This window comes from Scyliorhinus torazame, chromosome 17 (genome assembly GCF_047496885.1).
Source record: "Scyliorhinus torazame isolate Kashiwa2021f chromosome 17, sScyTor2.1, whole genome shotgun sequence".
Taxonomy (NCBI): domain Eukaryota; kingdom Metazoa; phylum Chordata; class Chondrichthyes; order Carcharhiniformes; family Scyliorhinidae; genus Scyliorhinus; species Scyliorhinus torazame.
In genome coordinates, this window is record NC_092723.1 from 4931593 (window position 1) to 4958119 (window position 26527).

A 26527-nucleotide genomic window follows, 5' to 3' on the forward strand; every position below is an offset into this window, starting at 1 on the left:
GAGATGTGCACCCCTAGGCTCTTCGGGAAGGTTTAAACTAGTTCAGCAGGGGTTTGGGAACCTGAATTGTAGCTCCAGTATACAGGAGGTTGAGAGTAGTGAGGTCATGAGTAAGGTTTTAAAGTTGCAGGAGTATACCGGCAGGCAGGAAGGTGGTTTAAAGTGTGTCTTCTTCGATGCCAGGAGCATCCGGAATAAGGTGGGTGAACTTGCGGCATGGGTTGGTACCTGGGACTTCGATGTTGTGGCCATTTCGGAGACATGGATGGAGCAGGGACAGGAATGGTTGTTGCAGATGCTGGGGTTTCGATATTTCAGTAATCTCAGGGAAGGTGGTAAAAGAGGGGGATGGGTGCCATTGTTAGTCAAGGACAGTCTTACGGTGGCAGAAAGGATGTTTGATGAGGACTCGTCGGTTGAGGTAGTATGGGCTCAGGTTAGAAATAGGAAAGGAGAGGTCACCCTGTTAGGAGGTATCTATAGGCCTCCGAAAAGTTCCAGAGATGTAGAGGAAAGGATTGCAAAGATGATTCTGGATAGGAGCGAAAGCAACAGGGTAGTTGTTATGGGGGACTTTAACTTTCCAAATATTTACTGGAAACGCTATAGTTTGAGTACTTTAGATGGGTCCGTTTTTGTCCAATGTGTGCAGGAGGGTTTCCTGACACAGCATGTAGATAGACCATCGAGAGGCAAGGCCGTATTGGATTTGGTACTGGGTAATGAACCAGGCCAGGTGTTAGATTTGGAGGTAGGTGAGCACTTTGGTGATAGTGACCACAATTCGATTACATTTACTTTAGTGATGGAAAGGGATAGGTATAAAGCGCAGGTCAAGAGTTATATCTGGGGTAAAGGCAATTATGATGCGATAAGGCAAAACTTAGGATGCATCGGATGGAGAGGAAAACTGCAGGGGATGGGCACAATGGAAATGTGGAGCTTGTTCAAGGAACAGCTACTGCGTGTCCTTGATAAGTAGGTGCCTGTCAGGCAGGGAGGAAGTGGTCGAGCAAGGGAACCGTGGTTTACTAAGGCAGTCGAAACACTTGTCAAGAGGAAGAAGGAGGCTTATGTAAAGATGAGACATGAAGGTTCAGTAAGGGCACTTGAGAGTTACAAGTTAGCTAGGAAGGACCTAAAGAGAGAGCTAAGAAGAGCCAGGAGGGGACATGAGAAATCTTTGGCAGGTAGGATCAAGGATAACCCTAAAGCTTTCTATAGATATGTGAGGAATAAAAGAATGACTAGGGTAAAAGTAGGGCCAGTCAAGGACAGTAGTGGGCTTGAGGTTCATAAGGAGGAGGTGTTAACAATTCTGGAAACGGTGAAAATAGATAAGTCCACTGGGCCAGATGGGATTTATCCTAGGATTCTTTGGGAAGCTAGGGAGGAGATTGCTGAGCCTTTGGCTTTGATCTTCAAGCCATCTTTGTCAACAGGAATAGTGCCAGAAGACTGGAGGATAGCAAATGTTGTCCCTTTGTTCAAGAAGGGGAGTAGTGACAACCCCGGTAACTATTGACCAGTGAGCCTTACTTCTGTTGTGGGCAAAATCTTGGAAATGTTTATAAGAGATAGGGTGTATAATCACCTGGAAAGGAATAATTTGATTAGACATAGTAAAGACGGTTTTGTGAAGGGTAGGTCGTGCCTCACAAACCTTATTGAGTTCTTTGAGAAGGTGACCAAACAGGTGGATGAGGGTAAAGCAGTTGATGTGGTGTATATGGATTTCAGCAAAGTGTTTGATAAGGTTCCCCATGGTAGGCCACTGCAGAAAATACGGAAGCATGGGATTCAGGGAGATTTAGCAGTTTGGATCAGAAATTGGCTAGCTGGAAGAAGACAAAGGGTGGTGGTTGATGGGAAGTGTTCAGACTGGAGTCCAATTACTAGTGGTGTACCACAAGGATCTGTTTTGGGGCCACTGCTCTTTGTCATTTTTATAAATGACCTGGAGGAGGGCGTAGAAGGATGGGTGAGTAAATTTGCAGATGACACTAAAGTCAGTGGAGTTGTGGACAGTGCGGAAGGATGTTACAAGTTACAGAGGGACATAGATAAGCTGCAGCGCTGGGCTGAGAGGTGACAAATGGAGTTTAATGCAGAAAAGTGTGAGGTGATTCATTTTGGAAGGAATAACAGGAAGACAGAGTACTGGGCTAATGGTAAGATTCTTGGCAGTGTGGATGAGCAGAGAGATCTCGGTGTCCATGTACATAGATCCCTGAAAGTTGCCACTCAGGTTGAGAGGTTTGTTAAGAAGGCATACGGTGTGTTAGCTTTTATTGGTAGAGGGATTGAGTTTCGGAGCCATGAGGTCATGTTGCAGCTGTACAAAACTCTGGTGCGGCCGCATTTGGAGTATTGCGTACAATTCTGGTCGCCGCATTATAGGAAGGATGTGGAAGCATTGGAAAGGGTGCAGAGGGGATTTACCAGAACGTTGCCTGGTATGGAGGGAAGATCTTATGAGGAAAGACTGAGGGACTTGAGGCTGTTTTCGTTCAAGAGAAGAAGGTTAAGAGGTGACTTAATTGAGGCATACAAGATGATCAGAGGATTGGATAGGGTGGACAGTGAGAGCCTTTTTCTTCGGATGGTGATGTCTAGCACGAGGGGACATAGCTTTAAATTGAGGGGAGATAGATATAGGAGAGATGTCAGAGGTAGGTTCTTCACTCAGAGAGTAGTAAGGGCGTGGAATGCCCTGCCTGCAACAGTAGTGGACTCGCCAACACTAAGGGCATTCAAATGGTCATTGGATAGACATATGGACGATAAGGGAATAGTGTAGATGGGCTTTAGAGTGGTTTCACAGGTCGACGCAACATCGAGGGCCGAAGGGCCTGTACTGCGCTGTAATGTTCTATGTCCTATGTTCTAAATGGCCCCCTGTTTTATTTTTACTTTACATTACCATAAAAGTGGAAGTAAATGGATAAACATCGGAACTCCTCTCCAAGTTGTGCGGGGAAACTTTCCTAATTTGTTTGGCAGAGCATGGCTGGGAAACATTAAACTCAACTGTGGAGCGATGAATCAACTGGCAACTTCTGGAAAAGTATGAAAAGGTGTTTGAAAACCCCCGGGCCTCAATGGCAGGAGTTGAAGACCAACTCAAAATGAAGTCAAACTGTACACCAAAATGTCTCGGAGCCAGAACCAGACCGGACACCATCAGGCCAAAAGGTGAAGAAGAACGAGAAAGACTAGTCCAAACAGGAGTCACTGAACCAGTTACTACAAGTTATTGGGCCATGCCATTGGTTCCTGTAGTAAAACCAGATGGCTCAGTGACGATGTATTGAGATTTATAAACCCAATATTATGCGCAGATCACCATCCACTGCCACAGATTGAAGACTTGTTTGCTGGACTTTCTGGAAGTCAGAAATTCAGTAAAATTGATCTATCACAGGCGTACGCACAAATGAATGTGTTTGCAGAGTCACAGATTCTACTCAGTACCGAAACACACAAAAGACTGTGCCGTTACAGAATAACATCGGCTCCTGCTCTTTTTCAGAAATCTATGGGTCAAATTCTGAGTGGACTAATTGTGTGCAATATTATCATGTTGACATCCTCATCACTGACTCGAGTGAACAAGAGCATTTAAAGAGTTTGGAAGCTACACTGGAATGTTTACAAAACCATCAACTTTGAAAACGATGAGGGTGGCATGTGGCGCAGTGGTTAACACTGGGACTGCGGCGCTGAGGATCCGGTTTCGATCCCGGCTCTGGGTCACTGTCCGTGTGGAGTTTGCACATTCTCCCCGTGTCTGCGTGGGTTTCGCCCCCACAACCCAAAGATGTGCAGGGTACGTGGATTGGCCATGCTAATTGCCAATTGGAGAAAAAAATAATTGGGTACCCTAAATTTATATTTAAAAAACCAACTTTGAGAACGATGTAGAAATGGGGGGGGGATTCCCCGCTTACCGACATCGAAATCCCATTTGTGATTGGGCGGAGAATCCCTTTTGTCACCAAAATCGGGGAGTATGCTGCATGGCGCTGGGACGGCCTCAGGACCTCACCGGAAGGCCCTCTGATGCTCCATCCCCGCTGGGCCGAGTTCACGACGGTGAGGATCACTTGTGCTCTGCATTTTCATCGACCTCGCCTGGAGTTGCGGGCTGTGTCACTGGCCCGGGGGCGGGGGGGTGGGGGGGGGTGCTTCAGCGGGGGCTGGGGAGACTGGTGGGGGGTGGTCGGGGGGTGGCCAGTGGGGCTCCAGGTGGCACTATCTGTCAGGTTGGGTTTGCGTGCGGCCGGCGCCATGTTGTATGGTGCGACTGCTGCACGTAGTCGCCGTGCGCATGCGAGTCCACAGACCCAGCCATTCTCCAGCCGTTTTTGCTGTGGGAGCTAGGGGTTTTACCCACCGCCAGTGCTCACCCCTCACCAGTCCCGGAACCGGTGAGTGTTCGGCACCGATTTTGGTAAAACGCCACTGTTCCCATGCCGGTGTTGGCACATAGCCACAAAATCGGAGAACCCAGCCCGGGATGTTTTGGGTTTTGAAAATGCCATCCTGCACTGCATGACCAACTGATATACAATGGACATGTGACTTTGCTTTGATTTGGTCTCTGGAGGCAGACATCCTAAGATAAATGCAATAAAAGCTTTCACAGAGACACAATAAACTGTGCATCTGCAGTCAGGAGAAATGAAGACAAACAATTTACCTTGAAGTCAAATGCAAAAAATTCTCCATGATTGAAATTAAAAGCATGCAAATGTTTATTCCCAACAAGCCCAAGGATTTAGGGAAGTCCATCATGTGTTTCTTTTCTCTGTCTTATCATCTTAAAATTTCAAATGACTGCAATTTCTTCTTCACTTTCCAGTCTCCTCCTTCAAACTGCTTTGTTACTACTTGGAATGGTCGGCACAAAGTTTTGAAAATATTAGGTTCTCCCCAGAAAATATCGACCCTTACCTGTGCACCCACCTGGTTTTTTCACCTGGCACTAGAACAGATCAAGTCACTGAATGGAAAGATGAACCTCTGTACAAGAAATTTAATGATCTGAAAGATAAGTAAGTCCTATCAGTCTCTCTGAACTGCATTAGTTACACATTTCAGAATTTATGATTCAGAATTATTCTTGAGCTAATTCTATACCTAAGCGTTACTGACATTCAATGTTGATATTCACTGTTGTACTGACGCTCATGGGTTCTGTCGTTTTTCTGAACAGAAATAAGAATCTGAAAACGCTTTTACAATTTGGGATCAAAAGGTAAAATTTAATTTCCCAAAACTGTATAAGTCTTAAAGCTCAGTGTGTCGGGTGTTTTTAAATATCAATGCTATAATTTCTACGAATATTTGCTAAAACTGAGTTGGCCTTTATCAATTATGTAAAAGAGCGATGGCAACTTACACTTTGCTTATAGAATTCCAGGTTTCTTCTTGGATTTCCCATTGGAAGCTGAGAAATGATGATTGTCCTGTCACATGGACAATCCAATGACTTTAGGAAGAATTTAACTCTAAGTTACTGGTGACCATCTGTTGGACGGGGAACTCTGTGCATTCTGAAGGGGAATTATCAAAATTGGTGACGACTCCTCACCGATTTCGGGACTGGTGAGGGGCTAGCAGCGGCACTGGGTAAAGATTTCGGGACTGGTGAGGGGCTAGCAGCGGCACTGGGTAAAGCTCCCAGCTCCTGGGCCACAATCGGCCGGAGAATGGCCGGGTCTGTGACCACGCATGCGCATGGTGACGACCTGCAGCGGTCGCGCCATACAGCATGGCGCCGGCCGTGCGTGGACCCGACCTGCCAAATATGGCCCTACAGGCCACCCCCTGGCTACCCCCTACCAGTCCCCCCAGGCCAAGTGGAAGCACCCCCGGCCAGCGGCACGGTTCCCGGCTGAATGTGTCGGTGCTGGACACAGTGCCCAACCGCCATACCGGGTTCCCGACTGCTGAGACCACACTGTAACGATATGTATATTGACTGGGATGTAAAGAGTTATCAAGTTAATGATAACGTTTCTTACCACTAGAGGGAACCACAGAACAGTCATATATATATCATGTGACTAGGGGATTCTGGGATTAGAAAATGTTTAGATGATTTAAGGTGTTAAGAGTTAGGAAAGAGCTGGAAGAGTGTCAGGCATCGAGAGAAGTTGTGTACTTGAGAGTTCTGTAAGTTAGAGATAGCATAATTTTGTACAATAAACTTCTTCTTTAGGAATGTGAACGTATCTCAGTTAGTAGTGTAATAAATTTATGGTTTTGTTCATTAACAAAGCTTTGTGTCCTTTATTCAACACTGTGCATCCGAGCCATCCAGATAAATCAGAATAGAGAATACAACATGATACAAGGCGTGGACAGCTGTAAATTTTAATGTACCACTTTACAACATGGTACCAGATGTGATCCGAGAGTAGTTTAGTCAGGTTTAGGGAGAAAGAAAGAATCTCAGCTTGAAGAAAAAGTAATGTGAAGAAAAATCTCAACCAGACTCCAGTAGCAGCACTAAGAGTCCAGCAACAACCAGAAACATCCCAGAAAGATATACACAACCGAAGAGTCTGCAGTTTCCAAAGGCATTTAGTGTATCGGGTAATGTAGATATAAACTGGAAAATATTCCAATAAGAGATTGAGCTGTATCTCTCTTCCTCCAACCTAGAAATTGCCAGTGATAAGTTATTCCCCATAGTTAGGGGGACAGATAGGAGATTCTGTGGGAACGAGAGAGACTCGCGGTTGGTGTGTTGCCTCCCAGGTGCCAGGGTCCGCGATGTCTTGGATCGTGTTTTCGGGATCCTTAAGGGGGAGGGGGAGCAGCCCCAAGTCGTGGTCCACATAGGCACCAACGACATAGGTAGGAAAAGGGATAGGGATGTAAGGCAGGAATTCAGGGAGCTAGGGTGGAAGCTTAGATCTAGAATGAACAGAGTTATTATCTCTGGGTTGTTACCCGTGCCACGTGCTAGCGAGACGAGGAATAGGGAGAGAGAGCAGTTGAACACATGGCTACAAGGATGGTGCAGGAGGGAGGGTTTCAGATACCTGGATAATTGGGGCTCATTCTGGGGTAGGTGGGACCTCTACAAACAGGATGGTCTACACCTGGACCGGAGGGGTACAAATGTCCTGTGGGGAAATGTTTTAATGCTCTTCGGGAGGGTTTAAACTAGTTCAGCAGGAGGCTGGGAACCTGAATTGTAGCTCCAGTATACAGGAGGTTGAGAGTAGTGAGGTCATGAGTAAAGTTTCAAAGTTGCAGGAGTGTCCCGGCAGGCAGGAAGGTGGTTTAAAGTGTGTCTACTTCAATGCCAGGAGCATCCAGAATAAAATGGGTGAACTTGTGGCATGGGTTGGGACCTGGGACTTCGATGTTGTGGCTATTTCGGAGACATGGATAGAGCAGGGACAGGAATGGTTGTTGCAGGTGCCGGAGTTTAGATATTTCAGTAAGCTCAGGGAAGGTGGTAAAAGAGGGTGAGGGGTGGCATTGTTAGTCAAGGACAGTATTACGGTGGCAGAAAGGACGTTTGATGAGGACTTGTCTACTGAGGTAGTATGGGCTGAAGTTAGAAACAGGAAAGGAGAGGTCACCCTGTTAGGAGTTTTCTATAGGCCTCCGAACAGTTCCAGCGATGTAGAGGAGAGGATTGCAAAGATGATTCTGGATAGGAGCGAAAGCAACAGGGTAGTTGTTATGGGGGACATTCACTTTCCAAATATTGACTGGAAACGCTATAGTTCGAGTACTTTAGATGGGTCCGTTTTTGTCCAATGTGTGCAGGAGGGTTTCCTGACACAGTATGCAGATAGACCACCAAGAGACGAGGCCACATTGGATTTGGTACTGGGTAATTTAACCAGGCCAGGTGTTAGATTTGGAGGTAGGTGAGCATTTTGGTGATAGTGACCACAATTCGATTATGTTTACTTTAGCGATGGAAAGGGATAGGTGTATACCGCAGGGCAAGAGTTATATCTGGGGGAAAGGCAATTACGATGCGATGAGGTAAGACTTAGGATGCATCGGATGGGGAGGGAAACTGCAGGGGATGGGCACAAGTGAAATGTGGAGCTTGTTCAAGGAACAGCCACTGCGTGTCCTTGATAAGTATGTACCTGTCAGGCAGGGAGGAAGTGGTCGAGCGAGGGAAAAGTGGTTTACCAAAGTAGTTGAATCACTTGTCAAGAGGAAGAAGGAGGCTTATGTAAAGATGAGACGTGAAGGTTCAGTTCGGACGCTCGAGTGGTACAAGTTAGCTAGGAATGACCTAAAGAGAGAGCTAAGAAGAGCCAGGAGGGGACATGAGAAGTCTTTGGCAGGTAGGATCAAGGATAACCCTAAAGCTTTCTATAGATATGTCAGGAATAAAAGAATGACTAGGGTAAGAGTAGGGCCAGTCAAGGACAGTAGTGGGAAGTTGTGCATTGAGTCCGAGGAGATAGGAGAGGTGCTAAATGCATATTTTTCGTCAATATTCACACAGGAAAAAGACAATGTTTTTGAGGAGAATACAGAGATACAGGCTACTAGACTAGAAGGGCTTGAGGTTCATAAAGAGGAGGTGTTAGCAATTCTGGAAAGTGTGAAAATAGATAAGTCCCCTGGGCCGGATGGGATTTATCCTAGGATTCTCTGGGAAGCTAGGGAGGAGATTGCTGAGCCTTTGGCTTTGATCTTTATGTCATCATTGTCTACAGGAAAAGTGCCAGAAGACTGGAGGATAGCAAATGTTGTCGCCTTGTTCAAGAAGGGGAGTAGAGACATCCCCAGTAACTATAGACTAGTGAGCCTTACTTCTGTTGTGGGGAAAGTCTTGAAAAGGTTTATAAGAGATAGGATGTATAATCATCTGGAAAGGAATCATTTGATTAGAGATAGTCAACACGGTTTTGTGAAGGGTAGGTCGTGCCTCACAAACCTTATTGAGTTCTTTGAGAAGGTGACCAAACAGGTGGACAAGGGTAAAGCAGTTGATGTGGTGTATATGGATTTCAGTAAAGCGTTTGTAAGCTTCTCCACGGTAGGCTATTGCAGAAAATACGGAGGCATGGGATTCAGGGTGATTTAGCAGTTTGGATCAGAAATTGGCTAGCTGGAAGAAGACAAAGGGTGGTGGTTGATGGGAAATGTTCAGCCTGGAGTCCAGTTACTAGTGGTGTACCACAAGGATCTGTTTTGGGGCCACTGCTCTTTGTCATTTTTATAAATGACCTGGACGAGGGCGTAGAAGGATGGGTGAGTAAATTTGCAGATGACACTAAAGTCGGTGGAGTTGTGGACAATGCGGAAGGATGTTACAAGTTACAGAGGGACATAAATAAGCTGCAGAGCTGGGCTGAGAGGTGGCAAATGGAGTTTAATGCAGAAACGTGTGAGGTGATTCATTTTGGAAGGAATAACAGGAAGACAGAGTACTGTGCTAATGGTAAGATTCTTGGTAGTGTGGATGAGCAGAGAGATCTCGGTGTCCAGATACATAGATCCCTGAAAGTTGCCACCCAGTTTGAGAGAGTTGTTAAGAAGGCGTACGGTGTGTTAGCTTTTATTGGTAGAGGGATTGAGTTTCGGAGTCATGAGGTTATGTTGCACCTGTACAAAACTCTGGTGCGGCCGCATTTGGAGTATTGCGTGCAATTCTGGTCGCCGCATTATAGGAAGGATGTGGAAGCATCGGAAAGGGTGCAGAGGAGATTTACCAGGATGTTGCCTGGTATGGAGTGAAGATCTTATGAGGGAAGGCTGAGGGACTTGAGGCTGTTTTCGTTTGAGAGAAGAAGGTTAAGAGGTGACTTAATTTAGGCATACAAGATGATCAGAGGATTCGATCGTGTGGACAGTGAGAGCCTTTTTCCTCGCATGGTGATGTCTAGCACGAGGGCACATCGCTTTAAATTGAGGGGAGATAGATATAGGACAGATGTCAGAGTTAGGTTCTTTCCTCAGAGAGTAGTAAGTGCGTTGAATGTCCTGCCTGCAACAGTAGTGGACTCGCCAACATTAGGGGAATTTTAATGGTCATTGGATAGACATATGGATGATAAGGGAATAGTGTAGATGGGCTTTAGAGTGATTTCACGGTTGGAGCAACATCGAGGGCCGAAGGGCCTGTACTGCGCTGTAATGTTCTATGTTCTAGGTTCTATAAGCGAAAAACTAATAAGAACATAAGAACATAAGAACTAGGAGCAGGAGGAGGCCATCTGGCCCCTCAAGCTTGCTCCCCCATTCAATGAGATCATGGCTGATGTTTTGTGGACTCAGCTCCACTTTCTGGCCCGATTCACAACCCTGTGGGTGAGGACGTTCCTCCTAAACTCAGTCCTAAATCTACTTCCCCTTATTTTGAGGCTATGTCCTCTAGTTCTGCTTTCACCCACCAGTGGAAACAACCTCCCAGCATCTAACCTATCTATTCCCTTCAAAATTTTATATGTTTCTATAAGGTCCCCCCTCATCTTTCTAAATTCCAACGAATACTGTCCCAGTCTACTCAACCTCTCCTCCTTTATCTCACTTAAATCTATGTAGGCTGGCGCAACTGTGTTGCCTGGTGGACCTGGTTGGGCACGGGGAGTACCCACCACATTAACATGTCTGCCTTTCACCCTCTGCAGACAATGAACTTCGGAATCCACCGGGGATATGACCTTTATCCTGGCCATCGCCCTGGGGGATGCACCGAGCTGAAGCTGCTCGGTGATCAGCCTGCAGCGGCAGGTCTGCCCAGAAGAACAGGAGTCAGCCAGTGAGGACGGAGAACCGGCCGCCCAACAGGCCGAGAAATCATAGAATTTACAGTGCAGAAGGAGGCTATTCGGCCCTTCGGGTCTGCACCAGCCCTTGGAAAGAGCACCCCACTTAACGCCACACCTCCACCCTAACCCAATAACCCAGTAACCTCTCCTTACCTTTTTGGACACTAAGGGCAATTTATCATGGCCAATCTACCTAACCTGCACATCTTTGGACTGTGGGAGGAAACCGGAGCACCCGGAGGAAACCCACGCACACACGGGGAGAACGTGTAGACTCCGCACAGACAGTGACCCAAGCCGGGAATCAAACCTGCGACGCTGGAGCTGTGAGGCAACTGTGCTAACCACTGTGCTACCATGCTGGAGGTGGGAAGGAGGCAGGCCTTGTGTGTATCGGCAGGGTCTGTCATTCGCGGACCTGCCGGACTGGGCGTGCTGTCGAAGGCTCCAGCTGAGCAAGTGGACAGTGCGACATATCTGCTGGATAATGGCGCCATTGAAACCGTGGGGATATTGGGGAGGACACCCACTCCCAGCAGCCGTCAAGGTGATGTTGTCCTGATCTTTTACAGCTCACGATTCTTCCAGGCACGAGTTGGAACCTGTTGGGATCTCGCAGACCTTGGTGCACAGGTGCATCCATCCCATCACCGAGACCCTGGGTGTGATTCTCCGTTGCCCCTCTGACGCACAAATTGGGGCGGCACCGGTTTGACGCCGGCCTTCTATTCTCTGCCCCCTCCGAAATAGCATCGGAGGGCCCTCCCCCGACACTCCGCTTCCGATGGACCGAGTTCCCAACTGCGTGGCTGACATGTGGTTTGAGCGGTCAGGAACCCAGCGTGGTGACCATGTACTGTGCCCAGCACCGCGACACTCGGCTGGGAGCCGTTCTGCTGTCCGCGAGCCTTCCGCGGCGGCTGGCGGGACTCGTGGGGGGTGGCCATGGGGGCAGTACTTGTCAGGTCAGGTCTGCGCACTGCCGACGTCATGTTTCACAGAGCAACTACACCAGGTCGTCGCCTTGCGCCTACACGGCCACGGACCCGGCAATTCTCTTTCCATTTTGGGGGTGGGAGCCGCGGGTTTTACTCGATGTGGCTGCTCGCCCCTCACCAGTCCCAGGATTGGCGAGGGTCCAGCGGCAATTGTGGCATCGGTAAACGCCACAGTTCCCACGCTGCCGTCGGCACTTAGCCGCAAAATTGGAGAATCCAGCCTCCTAATTTCGGGGGGAAGAATGTCTTCCTTAAACACTTGCTCCTCTCCAACTTTGATGAAAATAATTGGATAATTGCTGCAGTTGTTCAGTTTTCCACATTGGAAGCATTCCACTCCCCCTTGCTGGACGTCTCTGCCAGTTTTCCACACCATCCTGCGTTCACGCTGTCCGTGCTGTTTGGCAGGATTTCTGGGGCTGGCATGGCTGCCTGTTGAGCCAACACCGTCAATGGAGACTAAGACCTGGCCCAAACTCTAGCCGATTCAATGCTTGGACCAAATCACTTGCTGCTGTGCCGTGCACTCAATCATTTGCTTGCTAACAGGGTTGGATGGTGGGTTAAAAAGATATGAAAGATTCTGGGTGGAGTTCTCCAAAAGGTGTCATTTCGGGCGGGAAAGCTGGTATAAATCCCATCGGCTGTCGCGATGCAATTCCCGGCATAATCCTCTCACACAGAACCTGGGCGGGATTCTCCGTTGGTGGGATTCTCTGAAAATCCCGCCAACTTTTTAACTTTCGGAAATTCCCGCTGGAAAGAGATATCCAGGACCTAAAGTATTGACCAGGCCACTCCTTGGCTCCTTCCCAGCTCCAGACTATCCTAAAGCAACTCCCTAACTCATGCTCACCCGCAAAGATCCCTCGCCCAATCGCTGGCATAGGCCTCCCCCTGCCCGGTCCATCAATAGTACCCAGAAGCCCACCCCCAAAATGACCAAAACCCTGCTATGGGGCCCCCTTTAGGGCCCCTTTTTTTCAGGCCCCTCCCACCCGTGCACCCCTTTAATTTCCCACTTTGTGCCCCCATTTAGCCAACTCCTTTCTGGCCTTGCCCCTCTCAGGCCACAACCCTTGGCAGTGTCTCCTGACACCCTAGCAATGTTAGCCTGGCAACCAGGCTTGGCACTGACAGGATGCCAGGGAGAAGTGTCGGGTTACTGCCCAGCCCTGTCCCCCACCAATCAGGGGTTCCAATGGCCTCTGAGCCCCTGGGCGTGATCATCATGTCCAGTCTCCGTTGGTGGAGACCAATCGCGATTCCTGCTGGCCTCAGGCTGCGCCAACAGGAGCCGTGAATCCTGGGAACTGGGACACTCCCGCTAAAATCCGGAAATGCATATTTAAATAAGTTCAAATATATGAATCTGATTCACACCCAGTGAGGGGCTCTCCCCCTCATCTACGCCAATAGTGGGAGGTGCGCCGGGGCCAATTGCCCCTTTAATAATGGCATCAATATGTGCAGTGGGTTCCTGCACATCCTGCCTTAGGAGAGCACTGTCTGCTGCTGAGTCTATGCCATGAAGAGTGAAACTAACTTGTAGCTTTGACTTCACCTCTAGACCTTGAGACAGTCAAACAGGAAAGGGAGGGACAAGGACTGCTTGCTCGATATGGGGTGGGATTTCCTGGCCCCTACCCACGGCGTGTTTTCTGGTGGTAGAGGCAGTAGAGGTGGCTCACCATTGGCCACTGGTGGGACTTTTCAGTCCTGCCGATGGTTCTTCTGGGTTATGAAAGTCCCTCCTGTGGGACGTGTTGGAAAATCGGGCCCTTGGTCATTGTTACCTCTTTCCAGACTGCTCCATTCTGCAACTTTCTTCAACTGCTATCATACGTTTCTGCTCCCTGTGGTTTCTCCAATAACACTGATGTGTCTTGACAGCAATGTGTCCGTCTGCTCCTACCATGTTCTGAGATTGAGTCCTTCTGTCTTGGACTCTGGGGGTGAGGCTTGGTTCTCAGGCGAACGGCAGACTTGCTCTGGTGTCTGATAACACTGGTATATTTGGACCACTACTTAAGAGTTTGCAGAGGAGACACATAGTTTTTAGACATGATTCCAACCTCTCCCTCTGTCAAGAGAGTCCAACACACAGCTGACTAGTTTCCATGGTGCACCTTCATCTACATCATGCATTAGAATATACCAAATATTAACCCTTAATACGAGAGTGGAGATTAGAATGAGTTTATTATTGTTGCAGAAAACGGTACTGGACAGAAAGAATGGCAGAATTGTCAAAAGAAAATTTAATGATTTATCATTTATGATTTCTCTCTTTCAATTTCTTCTAATAATAAGATTCACCGACATGGCAACTACACGTGAAAATCGGGAAAGATTCATCTCCGCCATAATTATCTTTCTGCGCAAACAAAGATTTGATGGTTTAGACCTGGACTGGAGGTTGCCTGCTCATCGAGGCAGTTCAAAGCACGATAAACAACATTTTACATTTTTGGCCAAGGTGAAGGTCTAAGGCTATCTTCTAAAAACATCAGAAATGGTCTAAAACTAAAAATATACCCCCACCATTAGAGAAAGCCACACCTCCAGAAAATAACTGCTGGACAGACACTGAAAATGACTCAAGCATTTTTAGTTCAACCAGGATCTCAGGGAAATTAGCACAGTATCAGATACAATCGTGAGGCCATCATTGCCTGGTTTCACCGTGTCACTTTTGGAGGTACCCCAAAGATGCGCTGGAGAATCCGTCTTGCACGTTCTCAGATAAGGGTTTACCTGGCAATTGTCCAGAAGGACTAATTCTACTGGACAATTGTGCTGGTCTGGGAACCATACCATCAATCATAGAATCCCTACAGTGCAGAAGGAGATCATTTGCCCCATTGAGTCTGCACCGACCCTCCAAAAGAACACCCTTGTATGCCCAATCCCTCACCCTATCCATGTAACCCCAAAACCCCACCTAACCTTCTGGACAATAAGGGCCAATTTAGTATGGCCAATCCAGCTAACCTGCACATCTTTGAACTGTGGGAGGAAACTGGAGGAAACCCACGCAGACACGGGGAGAACATGCAGACTCCACACAGACAATCACCTGAGGCTGTAATTGAACCTGGGGCCCTGGCGCTGTGAGGCAGCAGTGCTAACTATTGTGCTACCGTCCTGCCATCCGACAAAGCGATTTAAATCACCAACTTTGGATGGTTCTGCCAGTTTTAGCCTCTGAAAGGTTTAGATGAGAGGTAAGTACTTCTAACTTCTGCATAAGTACTCTAAACACACAGACCGAGCCTCACATGGGACTCACTGACACCCCCAACCACCCCAGAGGACCCTCCACACCCTGGTCCAACCGGGCAACCTACCCAACCAAGTTTGAGCCCCCCCCCATCCAGACCTGAACCGACAGCCACCCCCCACCACCCAGCCTACACCTCACTTCCCCTGCCCTGCACCTGCCAGCCCAACTCCACCCGACACGCCACCATACCCCCTCCACCCTCGCCTGACCTGGTGCTGGACACAACCCTCCCCCAGCTCGACCTGGCCAAATATCCCCCCCCTCCCCCCCATACTACCTGTACCAACCAGATCACACCTGGCAACGGATAGCCCCCTAGCCTGGCCTGACCCGTCGTCACCCATGCCCGATCTGACACCTTCCTCTGCTGATGTCTGAACCCCATCCCCACGTCCCATTCACCTACCTTCAAAAATTACCTCCTCCCTTTCAATGGGCCCTTTAAACTCACCTGCTGTACGGCAGCTGGTGCTGTAAAAAAGGGGCGTGTCATTCTCAGTTACTCTCCTTTTTCACTTTATTGCTTCACTTGGATGTTTCAGTCTCAGCCGGCCCGAGGCGGGAAGGTCAGGAGAGACAGGAACTTTGGAGTTCAAGTGAAGATAAGTCGCTGCGGAGAGCAACCCACTGGTGATTGGTCCTTTGAGGAAGTCACGGCACAAAGTCTGCTGTAGATCCAATGACGGTTCTTTCAGAGAGACAGAATGCCCAATGATTGTAGAATATCAGTTAGGGCTGTGACATCAGGAATTATGTTCTGAAGAACGTTTATCATCATTAACAATTGCTTACCCGTTACAGGAATTATTCGAAGCCTTTGAAGCAGAGGCAGAGACTTCTGGGCAGGACAGACTGCTGCTTACAGCTGCAGTGGCTTCTAATAAAAAGGTTGTCGACTGGGACTATGAGGTAGCTGAGATGTCACAGTGAGTACAGGATAACAGCTCTTGCTCTGAATCATTTACAATATTACAGACAAACCAATTGTAGGAGTTCACAGAATCCCTAAAGTGCCATTCGGCCCATCGAGTCTGCACTGGCCCTTGGAAAGAGCATCCTACCTCAGTCCACACCTCCAACCAGTACCCCGTAACCTTTAGCACACTTCAGGGGCATTTCTATCATGGCCAATCCAGCAAACCTGTATATCTTTGGACTATGGGAGGAAACCGGAGCACCCGGAAGAAACACACGCAGGCGCAGGAAAAAAGTGCAAACTCCACACAGACAGTCATCTGAGGCCAGAATTGAACCCGGGTCCCTGGCACTGTGAGGCAACAGTGCTAACCATTGTGCCACCGTGCCGATCACTGGGTTCGACTGGGCAGTTCTGACTGGGAATCAGTGTTTAGTTATTGGAAGGACTGACACAGGGAAACTTACTATGATGTGAATTAACTATTAGAATTTTGAATTGTAATAACACATTTAGAATTTTTTAAACAGATACCTAGACTTGATTTCCGTGATGACATTTAATTTTCATGGGGTGTGGAATGCAGAAACTGGACACAACAGCCCCCTATATCGTGGCTCTGAGGACTATGGCCCACAAATGTACTTTAATATTGTAAGTATGTCTGCTAATAATTGTCATCTATGTTTTATTATTCTTACTATCTCTTTAATATTTTATATTGAACATATTACTTCTGTGGGAGTTTCACAGCTGTTCGACTATAGTGTTCTTCATTCCCCAACTGGCCAGACGACACTTTCGAGTTTCAGTTCAAGAACTTTATTCCTGCTATAACAGGGGAACTAAGCATCCACAAGGTGGCTTGCCAGCTCCCCGATCATAGAAAATATAGAGCAGTGATATCTTTGCTGATCTTGCAAGGAATTGATATAGAGCAATTAAAAGAATACATTTGCTCAGAAGTTATCTATGTCCATTTACAACTAATAATTCGGATTACATTATGTATGACGTATGAGTATAGTTACCAAACATAATCAGGGCACATATGTTTAATGATAATATTGCACCTATTTGTTTCTACTTATCTATTATCTGCTCGACATGATTAAAATAGAGATATGCCTGAGCTGCGGTGCACCGTACACCCATCCCCTTGTCCAGTGTTTCCATCAGGCACAGGTGCGCTGCAGCTGCAAAATAATCAATTGTGTTTTTGTGTGCAAGCTGTGTAACTACAGCCTCACGATGATTCATATATCAGAGGAACATAGAACCAGGAGTAGGCCATTCAGCCCCTCGAGTCGTTCCCGCCACTCAATGATATCATGGCTTATCTGAATCATAACTCCATGGGGGCGATTCTCCAAAATGGAGACTAAGTGTTCGCGCCGTTGTGAACGCCGTCGCGTTTCACGACGGCGCGAACAGGGCCCGGGCACAACCTATTCTGGCCCCCACATGGGGCCAGCGCGGCGCTGGAGCGGTTCACGCTGCTCCAGCGTCCTTACGTGGCGCCAAATGGGCGCCACGCCAACCCGCGCATGCGCAGTTGAGGCAGCCCAATCCTGCGCAAGCGCGGGAAACTTCTTACGCGCGATGGCCCCTCACCAACATGGCGCCGGTTTTCTGGCGCCGTCCGCGGAAGGAGGTAGGCCCAGGGGGGGAGAGGCCAGCCCGCCGGTTGGTGGGCCCTGATCGAGGGCCAGACCCCATCGGAGCCCCACTTCCCCCTCCACACACTGTCCGACCCCCCAGTGTTCCCGCAGAGTTTCCGCCGGCAGCGACCAGGGGTGGACGGCGCCGGCGGGAACCTGTCGTGTCGTAACGGCCGCTCAGCCCATCGGGACCGGAGAATCGCCGCTCGCCGTTTGCGGCAGTTCTCCGAGCGGCCCGGTGCGAATCGCGCGACGCTGGTTTTGGGGGGTGGGAGGATCGCGTTCGGGGGTCGAGGTGGCGTGTCGCGATTCGGGCGGTGACCCGGCGATTCTCCCACGCGGCGTGGGGGGGGGGAGAATTGCCTCCATATACCTGTCATTGGGCCATATCCCTTTATATCTTTGCCGAACAAAAACCTATCCATCTCCGATTCAAAATTAACAACTGTTCCAGATTCAACTATTCTTTGTGGGAGAGAGTTTCAAACTTTTAGAACATAGAGTGCAGAAGGAGGCCATTCAGCCCATCGAGTCTGCTCCGACCCAATTAAGCCCTCACTTCCATCCTATCCCCGTAACCCAATATCCGCTCCTAACCATTTTGGACACGAAGGGCAATTTTGCATGGCCCAATCCACCTAACCTGCATGTCTTTGGACTGTGGGAGGAAAACGGAGCACCCGGAGGAAACCCACGCAGACACGGGGAGAACGTGCAGACTCCACACAGATAGTGACCCTGCAGGGAATCGAACCTGAGACCCTGGTGCTGTGAAGCCACGGTGCTAACCACTGTGCTACCGTGCGGCCCTTTGAGTGAAGAAATTCTTCCAAACATCTCTCCGGAATGGCCTGGCCCTAATGTTTAGACTATTGCCCCTAAATTTAGAATCTCCAACCAGTGGAAATAGTTTATCTTCATCTACCCGGACTTTCCCTGTTAATATTACCAGTAATACTAAAAGGAATAAAACAGGAAGTAAAAACATAAATGGAAAGTGAAGCAGCAGGTTATTACATGAAGATATGGGCTCTAAGATAAGGAAAATTAGGAGAAAAGTTAAAAGGAAAAATAACTTAGTAGAGGTTACTGATAGAGGTTTTAAGATTCAAAACGGACGTATAAAAGCCAACATAAGTGTACTTTACCTGAATGCTCGTAGTATTCGGAATAAGGTAAATGAGTTGATAGCGGAAATCATCGTGGATGACTATGATTTAGTGTCCATTACTGAAACATGGTTAAAGGATGGTCACGACTGGGAGTTAAATATCCAAGGGTATCAAACTATTCGGAAGGACAGAGTGAATGGTAAGGGAATAGCTCTGTTATTTAAGGATGACATCCGGGCAGTAGTGAGGGATGACATCGGTGCTATGGAGGATAAGGTTGAATCCATTTGGGTGGAAATCAGGAATAGTAAGGGGTAAAGTCACTGATGCATATAGAAATGGTACAGCAGTTATGGGGGATTTTAATCTACATGTCGATTAGTTTCACCAGGTCGGTCAAGGCAGCCTTGAGGAAGAGTTTATGGAATGTATCCGCAATAGTTTCCTAGAACATTATGTAATGGAACCTACGAGGGAACAAGCGACCCTAGATCTGGTCCTGTGTGATTGATTAGTGATCTCGTAGTTAGGGACACTCTCGGAAGGAGCGATCTCAGTATGGTGCAATTTAAAATACAGATGGAGGGTGAGACGATAAAATCAAACACAAGTGTTTTGTGCTTAAACAAAGGAGATTACAATGGGATGAGAGAAGAGCTGGCTAAGGTAGACTGGGAGCAAAGACATTATGGTGAAACAGTTGAGGAACAGTGGAGAACATTCCAAGTGATTTTTCACAGTGCTCAGCAAAAGCTTATACCAATAAAAAGGAAAGACGGTAGAAAGAGGGAAAATCGACCGTGGATATCTAAGAAAATAAGGGAGAGTATCAAATCGAAGGAAAAAGCATACAACATGGCAAAAATTAGTGGGAGACTAGAGGATTGGGAAATCTTTAGGGGGCAACAGAAAGTTACTAAAAAAGCTATAAAGAAGAGTAAGATAGATTATGAGAGTAAACATGCTCAGGATATAAAAACAGATAGTAAAAATTTTTACAAGTATATAAAACAAAAAAGAGTGGCTAAGGTGAAATTGGTGCTTTAGAGGATGAGAAGGGAGATTTAATAATGGGAGATGAGGAAATGGCTGAGGAACTGAACAGGGTTTTTGGGTCGGTCTTCATAGTGGAAGACACAAATAACGTGCCAGTGACTGGTGGAAATGAAGCTATGACAGGTGAGGACCTTGAGACGATTGTTATCACTAAGGAGGTAGTGATGGGCAAGCTAATGGGGCTAATGGTAGACAAGTCTCCTGGCCCTGATGGAATGCATCCCAGGACAATAAAAGAGATGGCTAGGGAAATTGCAAATGCACTCGTGATAATTTATCAAAATTCCCTAGACTCTAGGGTGGTCCCGGTGGGTTGGAAATAAGCAAACGTGACACCACTATTTAAAAAAGGAGGTAGGCAGGAATCAGGTAATTATAGGCCAGTTAGTTTAACTTCGGTAGTAGGGAAGATGCTGGAATCTAGCATCAAAGAAGAAATAGCGAGGCATTTGGATGGAAATTGTCCCATTGGACAGACGCAACATGGGTTCATAAAGGGCAGGTCGTGCCTAACTAATTTAGTGAAATTGTTTGAGGACATTACCATTGCGGTAGATAACGGGGAGCCAATGGATGCGGTATATCGGGATTTCCAGAAAGCTTTCGACAAGGTGCCACATAAAACGTTGCTGCATAAGATAAAGATGCATGGTTTTAAGGGGAAAGTAGTAGCATGGATAGAGGATTGGTTAATTAATAGAAAGCAAAGAGTGGGGATTAATGGGTGTTTCTCTGGTTGGCAATCAGTAGCTAGTGGTGTCCCTCAGGGATCAGTATTGGGCCCACAATTGTTCACAATTTACATAGATGATTTGGAGTTGGGGACCAAGGGCGATGTGTCCAAGTTTGCAGATGACACTAAGATGAGTGGTAAAGCAAAAAGTGCAGAGGATACTGGAAGTCCGCAGAGGGATTTGGATAGTTTAAGTGAATGGGCTAGGGTCTGGCAGACGGAATACAATGTTGACAAATGTGAGGTTATTCATTTTGGTAGGAATAACAGGAAAAAGGATTATTATTTAAATAATGAAATATTAAAACATGCTGCTGTGCAGAGAGACCTGGGTGTCCTAGTGCATGAGTCGCAATAAGTTGGTTTACAGGTGATTGAGAATACAAATGGAGTTTTGTCTTTCATTGCTAGAGGGATGGAGTTTAAGACTAGGGAGGTTATGCTGCGACAGTATAAGGTGTTAGTGAGGCCACACCTGGAGTATTGTGTTCAGTTTTGGTCCCCTTACCTGAGAAAGGACATACTGGCGCTGGAGGATGTGCAGAGGAGATTCACTAGGTTAATCCCAGAGCTGAAAGGGTTGGATTACGAGAAGAGGTTGAGTAGACTGTGACTGTACTCATGGGAATTTAGAAGGATGAGGGGGGATCTTATAGAAACATATAAAATTATGAAGGGAATAGATAGGATAGATGTGGGCAGGTTGTTTCCACTGGCGGGTGAAAGCAGAACTAGGGGACATAGCCTCAAAATAAGGGGAAGTAGATTTAGGACTGAGTTTAGGAGGAATTTCTTCACCCAAAGGGTTGTGAATCTATGGAATTCCTTGCCCAGTGAAGCAGTTGAGGATCCTTCATTAAATGTTTTTAAGATAAAGATAGATAGTTTTTTGGAGAATAAAGGGATTAAGGGTCATGGTGCTGGGGGGGGGGGGGGGCGGGAAAGTGGAGCTGAGTCCACAAAAGATCAGCCATGATCTCATTGAATAGCGGAGCAGGCTCGAGGGGCCAGATGGCCTACTCCTGCTCCTAGTTCTTATGTTCTTATGATCTTGAAGACTTCAAATATCAATCCATAGCCTTCAAAATTCTAGAAAAAACATTTCTAATTTGAGCAATTTCTCCTCATAACATAACCCCTGAAGTCCTAGTCTCATTTTTGTAAACCTACGTTGCTCTCCCCCGCAGGCCAAAATATCCTTCCCAAGGTGTGGTGCCCATACCTGCTCACAGTGATCCCGAGTGGGGTCTAACCAGGGTTGTGTAAAGCTGCAGCATAACCCCTGTGTCTTTATATTCTGGTCCTCTAGATATAAAGGCTCACATTCCATTAGGCTGTTTGATTATTTTAGGCACTTGTTTGTGGCATTTTAAAGATCTCTGTACCTGAATCCCCAAGTCTCTTTGGACACCCACAGTTCTTAACATCTTTCCATTCAGAAAGAACTCTGCTCTGTCTTTTTTGGGGGCCAAAATAGATAACCTCACACATGCTTATATTAAATTCCATCTGCCACAGTTTTGCCCATTTACCTAGTCTGTCAAAATTTCCTTGCAATTTTATGCTGTTATCGAGGCTGTCTAAAATGCCACCAAATTTTGTATCATCAGCAAATTTGGATATATGACATTCTCTGCCATCATCCAAGTCATTAGGGAATAGTGTGAATAATCGAGGCCCCAACACAGATTCCTGTGGTACACATTAGTCACCTCCTGCCAATTCGAGTAATTATCCATTATCCCCACTCTCTGTCGCCCACTCAACCAATTTCCTGACCATGTCAATAATTTGCCCTCAACTCCATGGGCCTCCACTTTAGTCTCTTGTATGGGACTTTATCAAATGCCTCCTGGAAGTCCATATAAATAATATCCATAGACATTCCCTGTCCACTACTTTAGTCACCTCTTCACAAAATTTAATGAGGTTTGTCAGCAATGCTGCTTGAGTTGCTTTGTTAGACTGCCTGAGCTGAAGGCAACTGGCTTCTCATCACTAATTTTCCGTCTGTAAGAATTTAGAAGCTGGCAAGCAGCAGCTGGTGTCAGCCAGTATGATTTTTAACCCTTCCAATCAAAAGAAAACATTTTTAGTTTGAAATTTTTCGATAAATTTACTATTATTATTTTTGCAGGAATATATTTTGAACTACTGGAGGGACAAAGGTGCACCTGCAGAAAAACTACTTGTTGGATTTCCGACCCATGCAAATAGCTACACCCTAAAAACCAGCCAAACAGGGGTTGGTGCTCCAGTTTCTGGAGGAGGTGACCGTGGTCCGTACACAGTCAAACCGGGATTCTTGTCGTACAGTGAGGTAATGATCACATCAATGGGAAATTGGTTTGACCAGGCTAGATTTTAATTTAGACTTAATAATCTTCATTGTCACAAGTAGACTCACATTAACACTGCAATGAAAAATCATGAGGACTCGAGGGGAATTTGGCTGGTTTTCAGGATATAAACATAATATGGGAAAGAATGAGGGGCGTCATTCTCCGACCCCCCACCGGGTCGGAGAATCGCCTGGGGCTGGCGTGAATCCCGCCCCCGCCAGTTACCGAAGTCTACGGCACCGGAGATTCGGCAGGTGCGGGAATCGCTCCGCGCCGGTTTGCGGGCCCCCCCGCTCGATTCTCCGGCCCGAATGGGCCGAAGTCCCGCCGCTAAAATGCCTGTCCCGCCGGCGTGGATTAAACCACCTTTTGAACGGCGGGACAAGGCGACGCGGGCGGGCTCCGTGGTCCTGGGGGGGGGGGGGGCGCGTGGCGATCTGGCTCCGGGGCATGCCCCCACGGTGGCCTGGCCCGCGATCGGGGCCCACCGATCCGCGGGCGGGCCTGTGCCGTGGGGGCACTCTTTCCTTCCGCCTCCGCCACGGTCTCCACCATGGCGGAGGCGGATGAGACTCCCTCCACTGTGCATGCGTGGGAAACTGTCAGCGGCCGCTGACGCTCTCGCGCATGCGCCGCCCGGGGATGTAATTTCCACGCCAGCTGGCGGGGCAACAAAGGCCGTTTCCGCCAGCTGGCGGGGCGAAAATTCCTCCGGCGCCCGCCTAGCCCCTCAATGTTGTGGCTCGGCCCCCAAAGATGCGGAGCATTCCGCACCTTTGGGGCGGTGTGATGCCCGTCTGATTGGCGCCGTTTTGGGCGCCACTCGGCGGACATCGCTCCGTTTCGGGAGAATTTCGCCCGAGATGTTTGTGGTCCAGGCGAGGGGACAGGAGAGGCGACTGGGAGAGCTGCCATTTAGGTTAGTAGAGGGAAGCTTTAGGTACCTAGGCATCCAAGTGGTGCAGGAATGGGACCGGCTGCATAAATTAAATCTGGCCCGGCTGGTGGACCAAATTGAGGCACGATCATTTTGACTGGAGACAAAGTTGAATCCAAACTGAGGCTTTATTAGTATCAGATGTGTGGCCTCCCACAGCAGCTGACAAAATGGCTGCGAGCTGCAGGCCACGCATATTTATAACCCGGCTCCTGGGCGGAGCTAGCATGCAGGGGCCACAGGTGAAGCAGTAGTGCAGGTTCTACCGTACAGCCTCTAATATCAGAACACAGTGGTTTACCACATTCACCTCCTGTTAAAATTGAGTCCGGCGGGGGTGGTGGATACCCATATACAATTAGCAATTTTTAATATTTACAGAGCAGTAAAAAAGATGTCCCTGGTCATCCGGCGGGCCGGTCAGAGGTTCAGCCGGTCCGGCGCCTTGATGGTCCTTTGAGATCGACGAAGTGGAGCCGGCGATGTTGGTGCTGTCGTGGTCAAAGTTAACTCCGGGAGCAGGCCGAAATCCTCTTCATCAACGGGGGTGGGCAGGGGGCGGACGGACGTTCCTAGGGGGGGTGATGGGGGCGGCGGGGGAGGGGAGGGTGGCGCCGGGGGCGACGGGGATGGTGTGGGGGCGGAACCTGCTGGTGCCAGGTTCCTGAGGGAGACGGTATCCTGGCGGCCGTTGGGGAACGCCACGTAGGCGTACTATGGGTTTGCGTGGAGCAGGTGCACCCTTTTCACCAACGGATCCGCCTTGTGGAGCCGCACATGTTTACGGAGAAGCGCGGTACACGGAGCTGTGAGCCAAGTTGGGAGCGATACCCCGGATGTGGACTTCCTGGGGAAGGCCAAAAGACGTTCATGCGGTGTACTGTTAGTAGCAGAGCGAATGGAATGTAGTGCATCAGGGAGGACCTCTTGCCAGCGAGAGGACGGGAGATTTCTGGACCATAGGGCCAGCTGCACAGCCCTCCATACCGTCCCATTCTCCCTTCCTACCTGTCTGTTTCCCCGGGTGTTATAGCTTGTCGTTCTGCTGGAGGCGATACCCCTGCTGAGCAGGAACTGGCGTAGCTCATCACTCATGAATGAGGATTCCCCTGTCACTGTGGATGTAGGTGGGGAAGCCAAACAGAGTGAAGATAGAATTAAGGGCTTTGATAACGGTGGCAGACGTCATGTCGGGGCATGGGATGGCGAAAGGAAACCGAGAGTATTCATCGATCACACTGAGGAAATACGCGTGCCGGTCGGAGGAGGGGAAGGGGCCTTTGAAATCCACGCTGAGGCGTTCAAAGGGGCGGGCGGCCTTCACCAGGTGCGCGCGGTCCGGCCGGTAGAAGTGCGGTTTGCACTCCGCACAGACCTGGCAGTCCTTGGTGATCGTCCTTACTTCCTCGACAGAGTAGGGCAAAGTTTGTGCCTGAATGAAATGGTACAACTGAGTGACCCCTGGGTGACAAAGGCTGTCATGCAGGGCCCGGAGTTGGTCTACGTGTGCTCTGGCACATGTACCTCGGGATAGGACGTCTGGGCGCTCGTTGAGTTTGCCAGGGCGATACTTAATCTCGTAATTATAGGTGGAGAGCTCGATTCTCCATCGCAAGATTTTATAATTTTGGATCTTGCCCCGCTGTGTGTTGTTGAACATGAAGGCTGCCGACCATTGGTCAGTGAGGAGAGTGAATCTCCTGCCGGCCAGGTAATGCCTCCAATGTCGCACAGCCTCAACGATAGCCTGGGCCTCCTTTTCGATGGATGAGTGCTGAATTTCGGAGGCATGGAGGGTGCGGGAAAAGAATGCCACGGGCCTGCCTGCCTGGTTGAGGGTGGCGGCAAGGGCGATGTCTGATATGTCGCTTTCTACTTGGAACGGAAGTGTTTCGTCTACAGCGTGCATTCCAGCTTTGGCAATATCAGCTCTGATCCGGGCCTCGGCCGTCAGGGGGAAATGACTGGACTGTATAAGTGGGCGGGCCTTGTCCGCATAGTTTGCGACCCACTGTGCGTAATGCGAGAAGAACCCCAGGCAGCTTTGAGGGCCTTGGGGCAGTGGGGGAGGGGGAGCTCCATGAGGGGGAACATGCGGTCGGGATTGGGCCCCAGAACTCCGTTCTGGACTACGTAACCGAGGATGGGTAAGCGGTTTGTACGGAACACACACTTCTCCTTGTTATACGTGAGATTGAGGAGAGTGGCGGTGCGGAGAAATTTAGCGAGGTTGGCGCCATGGTCCTGCTGATCATGGCCGCAGGTGGTCACATTGTCTCGATACGGAAACGTGGCCCGCAAGCCGTACCGGTCGACCATTTGGTCCATCTCCCTTTGGAAGACCGAAACCCCATTGGTGACGCTGAAGGGGACCCTAAGGAAGTGATATAGCCGGCCGTCTGCCTCGAAGGCGGTGTATGGCCAGTCCGATTTACGGATGGGGAGCTGGTGGTAAGCGTATTTCAGGTCCAACGTTAAGAAGACCCGGTACTGTGCAATCTGGTTAACCATGTCAGATATGCGTGGGAGAGGGTACGCGTCGAGCTGTGTGTACCTGTTGATGGTCTGGCTGTAGTCCATGACCATTTGGTTTTTCTCCCCAAACTTAACCACTACCACTTGAGCTCTCCAGGGGCTGTTGCTGGCCTCGATGACTCCCTCCTGAAGCAACCGCTGGACCTCGGACCTGCTGAAGGCCTTATCCTGGGTGCTGTACC

General features: G+C 48.6%; 1 protein-coding gene and 1 long non-coding RNA gene across 4 annotated transcripts in view; one reads left to right on the forward strand and one right to left on the reverse strand.

The window, feature by feature from the left end:
• Positions 1–26527, forward strand: part of LOC140393658 (probable chitinase 10) — a 132756-nt gene that overhangs the window by 54411 nt on the left and 51818 nt on the right. For all 3 annotated transcript variants that reach the window (XM_072479941.1, XM_072479943.1, XM_072479942.1), the window contains exons 11-16: positions 4865–5057; positions 5219–5260; positions 14081–14246; positions 15855–15979; positions 16500–16623; positions 22669–22851. In XM_072479941.1, coding sequence (XP_072336042.1) covers positions 4865–5057; positions 5219–5260; positions 14081–14246; positions 15855–15979; positions 16500–16623; positions 22669–22851 — 833 coding nt within the window. The remainder of the gene's footprint in view (positions 1–4864; positions 5058–5218; positions 5261–14080; positions 14247–15854; positions 15980–16499; positions 16624–22668; positions 22852–26527) is intronic.
• Positions 4740–15870, reverse strand: LOC140393659 (uncharacterized). The gene is made up of 2 exons (XR_011935704.1): positions 15505–15870; positions 4740–5046 (listed from the first exon to the last, which is right to left on the reverse strand). It is a non-coding gene; the product is annotated as an uncharacterized lncRNA (long non-coding RNA).